This window comes from Polypterus senegalus, chromosome 9 (genome assembly GCF_016835505.1).
Source record: "Polypterus senegalus isolate Bchr_013 chromosome 9, ASM1683550v1, whole genome shotgun sequence".
NCBI lineage: Eukaryota > Metazoa > Chordata > Cladistia > Polypteriformes > Polypteridae > Polypterus > Polypterus senegalus.
This window is the reverse complement of record NC_053162.1, coordinates 113,115,732-113,129,898: the sequence shown is the minus strand read 5'-3', so window position 1 is coordinate 113,129,898 and position 14,167 is coordinate 113,115,732. Positions and strand designations below refer to the sequence as shown.

At 37.8% G+C, this 14,167-nt stretch overlaps 1 protein-coding gene across 2 annotated transcripts in view; it reads left to right on the top strand.

Annotated features, from left to right (window-relative positions):
• Window positions 1-11,970, top strand: part of slc7a9 (solute carrier family 7 member 9) — a 224,403-nt gene extending 212,433 nt beyond the window's left edge. Inside the window, exons 12-14 of one of the 2 annotated variants that reach the window (XM_039763591.1) lie at window positions 7,288-7,437; window positions 8,242-8,416; window positions 11,260-11,970. In XM_039763591.1, coding sequence (XP_039619525.1) covers window positions 7,288-7,437; window positions 8,242-8,416; window positions 11,260-11,324 — 390 coding nt within the window. In that variant the 3' untranslated portion in view covers window positions 11,325-11,970. The remainder of the gene's footprint in view (window positions 1-7,287; window positions 7,438-8,241; window positions 8,417-11,259) is intronic. The other variant, XM_039763592.1, reaches the window with a different exon arrangement.
• The last annotated feature ends 2,197 nt before the right edge of the window (window positions 11,971-14,167 follow it).

The window sequence follows — 14,167 nt, the reverse complement described above, 5'->3', positions numbered from 1 at the left end:
AAGTTTTCCCCCTCACATATACTAATATGCCACAAACAGGAAGTGCGACTTTGTGAACTTGAGCTTGTTTCTCCAATTTGCTATGTTACTCGATCAACTTCCTTTTGTTGATTATACCACTGTATAAACCAACAAATAGTACATTTTTCCTTGCCTCCACTTGGTATTCACTGAAATTCTTATTTTCGCTCTTGCTTTTGCCATTGCCTTTTCACAGAACACTGAATTTAAGGTCTATTTATATTGATTTACATATGCAAAGAGGCATAATTCTGGGAGGAGACGGGACGGGACAGAAGGAGCATGCATGTGCGCTAGTTTTCACGCTAATCGGGATTTATGGAGCGGAAGAACACAGAAGTTGGAGTACGCACAGATACCTGCATCTGGAATTTTCTGTGCATAAGCATATTTCGGCTTTTGTGCTTGCGTCATGTAATAGTGCGAATTCTGCACACGGCGTTATACATGAGGACCCTGGAGTACAAAAGAAACACCACCATACACCAAAAGGTGAAGACTGGGCAAAATCAAAAAAGAAAAAACAAAAAAAAAACGTGGTCACTGATTAAAACCGCAGGATGGTATGCGAATGAATATGAATAATGTTGCATCAGTGCCACAATATTTTCTGAAATGTACTATACAGGTCATAAATTGAATAATTCCAAATATAATATATACCTATATGACATTATGGACCATAAGGTGCATACTAATTTAGCATAAGCAGGAACATTCAATAAAACTGAATAAAAAGTATTCAAGTGACAGTGAGATAGGAAGGAGGCAGATTCTTCAGCTTCGTGTGTCAGCTTTTATCCATCCAGATCAGAGAATTTCCACTTCCATTGTCTCAAAACACCACTCACATCTACAGTTATTCCCAGTTTCAAATAAAAACTAACAGCATCAGATCCCTGTGGGGGTAATATATTTTGTGATCGTTACTGAGAGAACAAAAGTGAAAAAACAAATGCTAACTTTTACAAGTACTATACATTTACACTGGCTGTTACAGACACAAATCAAATGTATGTTTTTATTGTATAATCTATACTAATAAAAGGCAAAGCCCTCACTGACTCACTCACTCACTCACTCACTGACTCACTCATCACTAATTCTCCAACTTCCCGTGTAGGTAGAAGGCTGAAATTTGGCAGGCTCATTCCTTAGAGCTTACTTACAAAAGTTGGGCAGGTTTCATTTCGAAATTCTACGCGTAATGGTCATAACTGGAACCTATTTTTCTCCATATACTGTAATGGAGTTCAGCTCGATGGCCGTGGGGGGGCAGAGTTTCGTGTGACATCATCACGCTTCTCACATAATCACGTGAACTGACTGTGAGTGCAGTACGTAGAAAACAAGGAAGAGCTCAAAAAAGCGCTGAAGAAAACATGCATTATACAATTGAGAAGGCAGTGAAACAATAAGAAGCGAGTGAGTGACAAATACAATCATATTCATAAGTGCAGCTACTGCGGAAACAAAGCATGGTGTAAACCGTAAGTTTAAATTAAGTTCATAGACAGGCTGCCGCTGGCGTTTGTCATGCCCACGACTAATGTGGTATACAAGTTTAATGAGAGGACGCAGGGTATAAAAGAGAGTTTTGATCACTTTGTAACTAAGTTAAAATTGCTGGTGAAGGGCTGTGCTTATGCAAATTCCGAGAGACTGTGTTTGTGGGGTGATTGACAGTTGAGGCTGGTGGGGGAGTGATGTCATCAACTCCCCTCCCATTCACCTCATTTCGCTCTGAGCTGTGCTCCGCAGCTAACGCGGTCTTGCGGAAGCAACTTTGTGACGCTGCCACCAAATACTTACAGAAAAATCCACAAGTTAATACACACGCTGTCTCTAGGGTTTCTCCACACTCTGAATCCTTCAGGCACTACTTACAAAAGGTTACATTGACAATCATGTTATGTTATTTTTAAAATGTTTCCTTTTCTTAGCACAAGCACAGCTGAGAAGCTTCAATGCATGTGCTCCATAACGCGTTAAAAAATAACGCATTTAATCACACTTTGCATTCCAAGCAAGGGGAACTTCTCTCAATGCATGATTTCCTGGTACACCGATTACATTGATGCACACATCAGAGTTACAAAAATGTAAGAGTCAGAAGAAAGCGCATTGCTAGGACTGATTGGAGGAAAATTTCATTTCAAAAGACTACCTCACGGAAGCCTTTATAAAAGCGTTGTTTTGTGCAAATTGTGCAAAAAGGAGTTTGCATAACACCGAACCACTTCAACCTTACGGTACCATCTAAATGCAAAACATGTTACAGCGAACACAGAAACTGTGTATTCTGTTAGCACTAGCAGTACGAGTTTGAGTACCAACAAAAGGTGTCGGCAGCCCAAAACTGATAAAATGACTGGCTTCAGGACCAGAATTAGTAAGTCAACATCGGTCAAACTTACAAATTCTCTCGCAAAATGGATTGTTTTGGACTGTAGACCACTAACAGTGGTGGAAGATAGGGGGTTAGAAAATGTGCTACAGTTAGGTCAGGTCAGGGTGGTCAGGTGATCCAACTTTTTAACTGCTGTGCCGAGAGACTATTTCAAGTAAAATTCAACAGCTTTATGACACTGAAAAGCAAGCAAAATTAGATGCATTACAGAAAGTGGACTTTGTGACTCTTATTGGGGATCATTTGACCTCCGTGACTGTTAGTAATTTTAATTACTGTTTTAGCCTAATGTACACAATAATTTTGGCTAAGGTTACTCACAGTTTAAAGGTGAAGCTGGTCAAATTAACTTTTATGTTTCTGCCTTATTTTTTATGATGAAAAACTGCACTTTATGTTGAAATTTTTCTTATTATTGTTTAAAGACAATACCATTCTGAACATGTACTTAGAATACCACTTTATTTTTAAGTCTGCCCAATTTTAGCCACGGATGATGATTCTGATTTGATTTGAGCTTGAGCTTACAATATTCATGTCCATGTCTATTATTTGATTCTGTCGCCCACTAAAACCCTTTAAATAAAAAAAAACATTTGCGCTTTGGGGCAAATTTACGTGTGTGATTACATGGGATGAATCAAGATTAATTAATTAAAAAGCATCTAATTAATTAGATAAATTTTTTTAATCGAGTCCCACCCTTAATATATATACAGTGATACCTCAGTATACGTCTGCTTTGGAATAAGTCTAACTTGGTATACGTCCTGTTTGGACATGAAAACTTTTACTTGGTATACGACCTTTGTTTGGAATACGACACGTGTGCTACCCTTGTTTACCTCTCTCAAGACAAAGCCACAACTGCCCACGAGTGTCATTGCACCAGTTGCTAGCATTCAGTGAACAAGCCGCGCTATAACTCTCTGGGAATTTTCACGTGTGTCGAAAAGCGGTCCACAGCTCCTGTCAAAGGCCAGCTTTAAAATAAATAATCTCCGCGCTCGCGGCTTGGTGGCTGAAGGTTCTCGGGGCGATTCGCGATGTGGGCGTTTCTCACCTAAGTGCACAGGTGAAAGACCATCCGCATTCGTGATTTTTCCTGGGGCTGCTTATCTTGATAAATAGAAGCGCGAGTCGGCTAGAAGGAGAGGAAAAAGAAAGAACGGACGGGAGGGATAGAGAGAGAGAGAAAGAGAAAGAAAGAGAGAGAGAGAGAGCGAGCGAGCACATGAAGTAGCTGAAGTAGGCAGAATGAAGGTCAGCTGCAATTAGGGCGACTCCCCTGTTGGGAAGGAGGGGTTCCGCCAGGTAAAACGGCACCAGGCTTCTTCTTGTTTTTTTTTTTAAGAATGCTTCCTGCTCTATTTTAACCTCGTTGTTTTTAAGAAGACTTTTTTTCTATTGTTTTTAACCTCCACGTTTCACTTCTGATTTTATGGATTATTTATTGGAACTTTGGAGACTGCAGTTTAATTTGAACACCTTGTTTTGTTGATTGTTTTAATAAAAGCACTTTTTCACCATCCCCTTGCTTTGTTGTTACCGATGAGCTTAGCAGTGAGGCACATTACCGACGGTGTAGGGTTCAAGGGCTCCCTGACAACAGATAGGAGCACACAGCAAACCAGCATCGTCATAACGTAATTTTGTGTTTTTTCACGTAAATTTAAATTGATTGTTGAAAAGTATGAAGGTGGCATGCGTATCCGGGACATGGCTGTTGCATACCGTTTGCCGAGAACGACGGTATCTACGATTGTGAAAAACAAAGACGTTATTAAAAAGTAAAGTGAGGTTAAATTTTCTTTTATTTCATCAAATTGCTTTTGTATTTATGTATTAAGCAGTGTTTAAATTATTTTATACAACCCCATCGATGTATAATATGCCAAAAATAATAGGACTTTTTTTCATGGGAACGGATTAATCATTTTCCCATTATTTCTTATGGGAAAAATTAGTCCGGTATACGTCCTGTCTGGGTCTGGAATGGAATAAGGACGTATACTGATGTACCACTGTGTGTGTGTGTATGTATATATGTATATAATATATATATATATATATATATATATATATATATATATGTATATATATATATGTGTATATATATATATATATATATATATATATTTATATATATATATTTATATATATTTATATATATATATATATTTATATATTTATATATATATATATATATATATTTATATATATATTTATTATATATATGACAGCAACACTCATGACAATGACAATGTCAATCATGTTACGTTATTATTAAAATGTTTCCTTTTCTTTTTCATTACTTCTTTAACACACTACTTCTCTGCTGCGAAGCGTGGGTATTTTGCTAGTATTAACAATTAGAGAAGCTCACTACTGAAAACGGTAAATTTACGAAGCAGTCAGGATTGAACCAGGGCACTTTTGATTACAAGTCAAAAGTTATTACCGCTGTGCCACGGAAGCTGTTGTATGTTTTGTGAAAGTGTTTACTTGATATTTGGATTTCAGGCTTCACACATTATACAGTTTATGCCTACATTTTGTCATTTATTACTAAAATATGAAAAACGTTTCTGTTTTAACAATGTGTTTACATAGATTGTCGTAGAAACAGAACACACATGAAATGCATGTGTTCCAAATAACAATCTATTATTTCCCTATACAACTCTAGGTACCTGACTCCCAGACAATCAAGGCTTGAGCTGGGAGAACTTTGTGCCCGTTCTGTGGCGGTGGGGGGGATGGAAATGTAGGCTGCTTGTCTTGATTGGTACATTTACAAGACAGAAGATGCTGACAGAGAGGTGCAAAGGGATTTAAGGTGGGTAGAGTTTAAAAGTTTTTTCGTAGGCTTTGATAATTCTAGTGTTAAAGAAGACAAGACACAATCAAATACATTTTTCGATGCATTACAGATAACACAGCTAAATAATCTTAGGCCGGAGTTATACTTCACGCGACGCGATGCATGCTGCAGTGGACACTCCTGCTACGCAAGCGTTGTAGTGTTCATACTTGCGCGTGTACTTTACGTAAATCTGGAGGAATCCACCAGGTGGCAGTGCGAGATATTATCACGGTGAGAACATGTTCGGCTTCTCTGTGTTGTGAATTGCCTAGAACACCTATTAAATTCTGATGACACCTTACCGCAATATATCTGAAAAGGATGTTTATTGATTAAATCCATCAATTCAGGGATGTGTCCATTCCAGCAAGCATTGGGCACGAGTGAGAAACAGTCCCTTGACGAGGTCTCAGCTCATCACAAGGTGAATACAAGCGCACACATACACTAGCGTTATTTTAGCGGCACCAAATCCCCAAATCTGAATATCTTTAGAAGGAGACTGGAGCACAGTGTGGAATACAAGCACGAAATACCAGCAATATAACTCCCTGTGAGACCGCAGTGCTATCGCTCCACCATTGTGACACCCCCATGTGTGTAATTATTCCATGTGTGTAATTAACATTGTTCATTATTTAAATGAAATTATATGTAAAATGTAACATACACACTTTAATGCATTTCATCATGAAAGTGATATCAAGTATAAATCTAAAGATTCTAAATGTGCAGAGAGTTGGAATTTCTTACATTTAATTTGTTCTGTGTGGCGATCTATTGCTGCTTTCCGCTGCTGTCAGGTCCAAGAAGCTCGTAGCGATTAAAAACTGGGATGACGTTTACAACAGTCTGCTTTAATGATAAAGTAAACTACGAGGTTAAAGTGGACATTTCAAGATTAAAGCTGAAATTTCCACTTTAATCACAAAATACACATTTTCACCGTGTCCTTTATTTTTTTCTTTGTTTTACAATATTAATTTATTTAATATTGTTTTACAATATTATTTTATTTATTTATTTTATTTTTTACTTTCTTTTTTGTATGAAGTTCTAGGTGTCTCTGTGTCCCCCTTTGTACTTTTTATAATGTAGACTTTACCAAAATGCTTCAAATCCCATACACTTACTACTATGCACTGTACTTCAGTACTTCTTCCCCCTTCCTTTATACATCTTTAATCGCAATTAGTTAGAGCAAAGGAATAAGCAGCAGAAAGAACAACACTTTGTGAAATATGTATTATAGGTAATACATGTTATTATAACTAATGTCATACAAGCAAATACAATGTGGCACTGCAAACCAAAACTATACAACCGGATAATGGTTGATGTGTAGTTTCAGGTGGCCCAATAACTTATAGTTGCTTTTTGGTCAACTTATCATCTGTACCTTTCTCAATATGGCTACTAAGACAGAGTTGTCTTCTCTTCGGTGTTAAATGGCATGAGACAGACAGAGACTTGTCTTATACTGGTCTGACTTTTTTCGGTATACTTCAGGACTAATGGGTCCAGATAACCCACGTGGTTCATCTAATCCTGTTAAAGCCACAGTTCGATTCCAATGACCTATAGAATAGGCCTGCTTATCCCTTCCTAGGCCATTGATCAATTAAACTGCTAATGTACAACTCCTTCCCAATTCACCGACTTTAAAGTAGGACTATTTTACTATAAAACTGGCCAAGATGGTGATTTCCTCATCAATGAAACTCTGAGAATAGAAAATTGGTTTGCCCATTTCCCTGACTCTTTAACATTACAAATAAAAACATACAAAATAGCTATCAATTTATGTGCCAGAGTTCATTCCTTTTACACTTCACTACAAATTTATATAAAGATAAAGGTAAGACCATTCATACAGCAATCTAAAAAGTCTCAAAGAGTTCAGAAACTTTTTCTGGCAACTCTGTACTTGTTAAAAGCGATTTTGAATTGTCCTGTGTTTCCTGACGTAATTTTCCTCTTTTTTAATCAGGGAATTATCAGCATTATTTACATGATACCTGCAGATATTGAAACACTCATCAACTATTTCAGTTTTGCTGTATGGCTATCTTATGGTGCCACAGTGCTGTCTTTAATTGTTATGAGATTTACTAGAAAAGACATGAAGAGACCAGTAAAGGTAAAATATGAACACATTAAGTAACATTTTTTGCTTAGTTTTATTTGCATAATTTATGCTAAATACTATTTGTAAAACTAAACAAATTTGGAATCTTTTCAAATTAACTTTTTGTCTGTGGAGAGTGTGTCAACCTTGGCAAGAGGTTTACTTACCTCGGAAGTGACATTCATGTCTCTGATGACTCTTCATATGAAGTCAGTAGATGGATTGGGAGAATATGGGGGGGTCATGATGTTGCTGGAAAGGGGTGTGTGGCACTCCTGATATCTACTGTATGGAAAAGGATGAAAGCCCAGGTATTTAGAGTCCTGGTGCTTCCTGCTTTGCTATATGGTTACATGGACACTATCCAATTACCTGAGATGATGACTGGACTCCTTCAGTACTGTGTCTCTTCGGAGAATCCTTGAGTACTGCTGGTTTGACTTTGTGTCAAATGAGCGGTTACTCACTCTTTCCCGAATGAGGCACATTACCTGCATTGTGAGGGAGAGTCACTAGAGCTATATTTCCAGAGGGTGATCCGGCTCAACTCTTGTTGAGTACCTGAGTGGCTGGATCAGGCCAAAAGGATGCCCGCATGTCTGGACCGCATGTCTGCCTGTGTGGTTGCAAGATCCTGAGCTGTTTTGTCTTGTCGTGGGTGCGGCAACGCACTGTAGCAGTACATTCTCCACAACCTGACCTGACCTCATTCAATGGAAACCTACTTCTGTTAAAAAGCAGACCATATGCCTTTATAAATTTGAACATTGAGGTACTTCTGTCTGTATAAATAGAATGATTTACTTTTCTTTTCAGATACCTATAATGATTCCAATTGTGGTTCTTTTGATGTCAATCTACTTGGTTTTTGCCCCCATTATTGATGCACCGGCATGGGAGTATCTTTACTGCATGATCTTCATTATGAGTGGACTCCTCTTATATGTGCCCTTTGTTTACTACCGTTTCAACTGGGCTGAAAGGATAATACGTAAGTACAAAATTGAGCTCTGGAATGTACTCAGTGTACATTGTACTCCACTTTATGTATAAATGTACTGAACTTTAAATGGAGTTTTTTCTTGAAATAAAAATCCTAATTAATAGATAGAAATTGTGATGGGCGGCCACGGCCACTACCTGGCCGGGATGCCAGGATAGGGGAGAGGGCAGGGATGAGGCAATGCCTCCCCTGGGACACTAGAGGGCAGCCCTCCTGGGTGGCTGTGGCCCCACGGATTCTTGCAGGACATGTCGGGTACTGGAGTTTGGTGAAGCACTGTGGGGACCGCCAAGGGGAGCTGCAGAGCCCTGTAGGGGACCTCCAGTGCACCTGGGAGTGATTCCAGGTAATACTGTTGAGCCACTTGGAACACTCCCGGGACCTGAAAAAGAGGAGCTGCCTCACTTCATTGAGGGACCAGATTAGGGAGGAAAGAGTGAACAAAGCCTGAGGAAAAGTGGAGGCGGATGGACTGGCGGAAAGGAAAGGAATGGACAGTATGTTGGTGTGGTGTTGGTGGTTTGTGCACTTTTGATTGTAAATAAACACAGGTGTTGAATTGAACCTGTGTCCTGCCTGTCTGTATTGGGGGTTAGGGTGGCGGTACGCCCCCTAGTGGCTCAAAAAATTTAAACTGAGATTAAGCTGTAACATGGGAAAAATGTTTAAAATTATAAAAGGAGTTAGCAAGGTGGAAGTTTTTTAACAAAAACACAAGTGAACAGATGTAAATCAGACAATTGACATTTCACATAGACATTTGAAATTTCACAGTTATAAATACATCACTTAGAAACTTATTTACGAGTAGTATATTAGACTGAAGTATTTTGGGGACTTTCATATGTCTTTGATGTTTTTGCAAATTTTAGGTGCAAAAGACTGATGAGCTACAGGGAATAGGAAAAGTAAGTTGAGCTAAGTAATTTTCTATATCAGGAAATGGTTAGAAGCCATCTGGGCCTCACCAGTTCTAAAAATGAGATACACCTAACATAAGGTTGCATAAGACACATTGCAGAAAATCTTTAAAGCTATATTTTGTGGAGACAAGTGCTTCTGACAGGCCTATCCACACAGCCTGCTCTGCCTTGGTCTGAAAAAGCCGTTTACAGCCTCAAAGTGGGATCACCGCCAACAAAGCAAAGGGTGGGAATCAATTGTAAATGTAATTGAATGATGTAAGATAGACCCAAATATATTAGACCTTGGCAAAGGAAACTGGGTATTGGATATGCAACATACAGTAACTTCTCTGACAAGAAATGATAGAAAGTAAATAGTGTATACAAAAAACTACTATGATGACACTGCATATTAAATTAAATTACTGCATGCAAGTTTGATCATCAAAATAAATAATGTGGATATTAATAACAAAATAGCAAAGAATACATTTTCTTAAAATTAAGCACCTTATTGGTACCATGGTTGCTAGTTTTTTTTATGTCTTGCAAAAACCACAACTATTTGCAAAGGGACAGATAGACTGTACATTTCAAGCATAGGACTGCTAGTTTGTGTTGCAAGGATGCTTTCCTCAGCTCTGTAATGTCAAAATCACGGTCTCAATAATGTTATTGATGGGCCTGCTGCTGTTTATACACACAACTTAGGCAGAAATGTAAATAACAAGTTGGTATTATATGGATTAGCAAATCTACAGTGACTGAAACTCAAAAAGATTGATGTGAAAACAAATTTAAAATGTACAGTAGATTAAAATAAATTTTATTTGAGAAATATAAATAATATTTATAATTAAACAATTTTTAGATAAAAGTATATCTTAAATGACTTTGGTGTCCTAGTCCATTCATCTTTTTCCACAATCAAACAATGGACACAACTGTTTCCAATTAAAAGAAATTTATAAATACTGTCATATACTTACATTGATTAAGACCCTGCTGTTGGTACACACCAATTAATATTCATAGAGGTTGGATGGTTTACTGAGATTCTCAGGCACTGTTGATCAAACTTGACTATCAAGTACAAAACACAATCAGTAGGAAATATAATAAATAAGATTGGCAACAATTCTTTTACTTGTGTGGTACCAATTTGGCTCTTGCCACTGGGAACATAACTTCTCCATCAGGAAATGAGCAAAAGGCAGAAAAGACATGCTGGATGTAGTTGTGCTCAGCTATATACGCAGAGCACGCACTATGAAACCAGACTTCTTGATCAAAATGGGTCGCTCTCCTCTATCTCTGTGGCTTAGAAAGCTTATGCTGACCTGTCACAACAGAGAGTCTGTTTAGTAGTTGAAACTCAGGTACAGAATGCCAAATGTGTAATACTGTCCTAGCAGTTGAACAGTAGACCAAAGATATTTGAGGGCCATTGGAAATTGCCAAGCCTGTCTACATGTACTTTATGGGTTTAGAAACGTTTATGATTGTGTATGGCATGAGTGTACACCTCAAGCACATTTAAATTCACGGGGCTCATTTTGGAAAATAAGAGGCCACAACACTCCCATCTTCATGCCTTTAAAAAGGCAGCTATGTTGTTTGTGTTTATATGTGGTGCTTGTGTAAGTTGGGTTACATAAAAGTATTTTCCCTGGATCTATAAAACTACATAATATTGCACTGCAAAGATTCTTCGTCATTGTGTTTTATGGAAACATCATGGCTTATCACAAATCTTGTGGACTGTTTCACTTTAGGTGAGGATGTACATATAATATACAAAAGCAGCTGATAATGATAAAGTAATTTAGAATTAAAAGAGTCTCTTCATTTTTAAATTGCTTGTTGGTTTACTGTTCTTTTTCATGTGTTGTGCTCTTTGTGATGTGTGGATTTGTTCTTTTACAGAACCACTAACACTGCATCTCCAGCTGCTAATGGAAATTGTTCCTGTAGAAAATAAAGAGGAATAGGCACAGTTTTTGAAAACAAACTGGTATTCTTAAAAGGCCATGATGAAATAAGGAAGAACCAATATTAAAACTAAGATTGTTATGAATTTAGGAATATTTTTTGATTTTTAAGGTGTGTTATAATCTGTGTATATATTAGTTTGTGCAATAAATCACTCTTTAGAAGACTTTTTCAATTTCATTTAGATTCACCTATATTGTGTTAATACTAGCCATATTTTAAAAAGAACTTATTATGAATGACTATGATGATCTTTTTCATTGTATACCTTTGTAGTAATAGAGAATACTGTCTTAGGAAAAATGAAACAATCAGCTTAATTTCTGTCCTTTCCATAATTTGACCTAAAATAGACTCTTGTTTTCTGAGTGCAGTTTTGGTGTTTTTCCACTGGGTCTGGCCTGTTTAGTCTTGAAAACATTGTCACCATCACAGTCTTATAGCTAAGAGGACAGCTACTTAAGTATTAACCTGTAGCACACTCCATGCATGGGTATTTCTGTTCCTAAGACTTTTTTTCTCTGTATGGCATGCTGCAAAATGGTTCTGATATAAAGAAATTAATGTATTTTATATAAACGTATTTAAAAAAACTAATTCAAAATTTATTTGTGTAGTCTCTTTTGTAACCATGAGTAGTAATCATTTATTAAAAGCAGTAAATGTGATATCTTGGCTTAAAGAAAAGTGTTTCTTTTTTTGAGTGTGTTTGTCACTTATGGGACCTGCTGCGTCCACCTCCTTACAGGTGGAAGAGGACGTGCTTCTTGTCTTCTGAGGTGTGAGAGTTAATTATAAGATGCATTTTGCTCCTAAAACTTTTTTTTTTGGTTGCTACTAATGAGCTGTGAGGACATTTTGAAAGCTTTTTTTCCCTTTTAGAAGGGAAGTTTTTGCTTTGTTTTATCCACACAGGAGCAAAAGCTGCCAAGTGTTTGGTGGGGGGGCTCTTGGAAGTTACTTGTACTTGTTAATTGCTTTCAATTAGAATTAGTGAGGCGGGGCAGCTGAAACCGGAAACTAAGTAAATAACTGCCGCCATAGTTAAAAAAACTAATAATAGTTAAAAGTAAAAGTGAATAACTTTATGGAGGAAAGAATCACAGCACTGTCAAGCATGCACATCTATGGATCTCCTCAAAGGCTTTGTCAAGGTATGTAATGACCTGCTGTACCACAAGAGGGCTTTGTCACTAACCCTATTCTCCTCTACCCGGAACACCAGGAATCTGCCCAGTGAGGGCACCAAGCTCCAACCCTTCCACTCCCATGAGGACAAACCCACCAGACTCCCAGAAGGAGGCATCATTTACAAGAGAAACGTGCCACTAGTTGGACCTCAGTGTGACTGACTGAATAACACTTAAACTTACTCTTATACATTTTAGTTTTAGTCCAAAGGTAGAGCAGAGTGATGCCATGATGGGCATCATCCTTATTTTTGCATTTTCATTAAACAGTATGACCCGGTTAGCCTCCCCGTTTATATTGAGGTCTTCTGTTGTTCCTGCACCCTTCCAAAGCATATAAATAATAATTGGATATAGTACCATATACCTGTCTTACAGCTAAGCATTAATGCTAGTAGAAACACCATTTAGCCCATCCATGTCAGGTCTCAGACATACCCCACTTGTCAGAACTTATCATGACTTACAAACTAGAGAGCACATTAAGATCTCAAGATGCCGGTCTTCTTATGATTCCAAGGATTAATAAAATAACAGTGGGAAGTCAAGCTTTTAGTTACAGAGCCCCTAAACTGTGGAATGGTCTGCCTGCTACTATAAGAGATGCCCCTTAGGTCTCAGCTTTTAAATCCCAGCTGAAGACTCACTACTTCAGTTTAGCATATCCTGACTAGAGCTGCTGATTAACTGTACAGACTGCATCTCTGTTGTCAGTCATTAGCACTAAAACATAAGTAACACGATAGTTATAATTTGATACTAACCTTCACCTATACCAGGGGTCTGCAACCTTTAAGACATAAAGAGCCACTTGGACCCGTTTTCGAAAAGAAAAAAAAACTTGGAGCCGCAAAACCATTATAAAACAAATCTAACACTGCATATATTGTTTCTTACCTTAATGCTATATACAGGATCATACAGTTAGCTGTCAATCTGAAGAAAAAAAGGACTTTTTCACTTAACAATGTAAAATATATTTTTGCACATTAAAAGCTAATTAAAATATTTAATTTACCTGGTTAATGGGATTTTTGCTCCTGAACCTCAGTGCACAGTGTCTGCACATCAGGGCTGTAAGACGTCACCTTCATTTTCACACAGGCTTGCAAGCTGTCATCTGTGAGGCGTGATCGATGTTTGTTTTTAATATAGTTCATGTTGGAAGACCTGCTCACATACATATGTGGAGCGAAGATCGACAGCACTCCAAATGCATACTTTTTCATGTTTATATAAGTGTTGGGGATGGCATTCCATGTTTCGAATACAAGTTTGTCCTGTTTGGGAAGGTTTTCAATATCAGTCCATTTATGATTCTGAGCCAGAATGGCCTTCTGACGGGCAACATCCTCAAGAGTAGCGGTCAAGCATTTGAACTTGGACACCCATAGATCTTTGTCGGCTATATCGGCCAATTCCATCTCAAGATCAGGTTGACTTACACCTGTAAATGCAGTCATATTCAATAGGGATGGATCGATCTCCAGGGGAGTGACAGGGAAGGATAATGTGGTTTTTTCCTCTCTGAACTCACAGAATCGTTTCCCAAATGAACTTTGCATTGCGGTGATTGCAGACTTGAAATATTCCAAATTGATTGTATCATGACTTTGTTTGAACTCTCTCAAAGAGGGAAAGTGAGACAATTT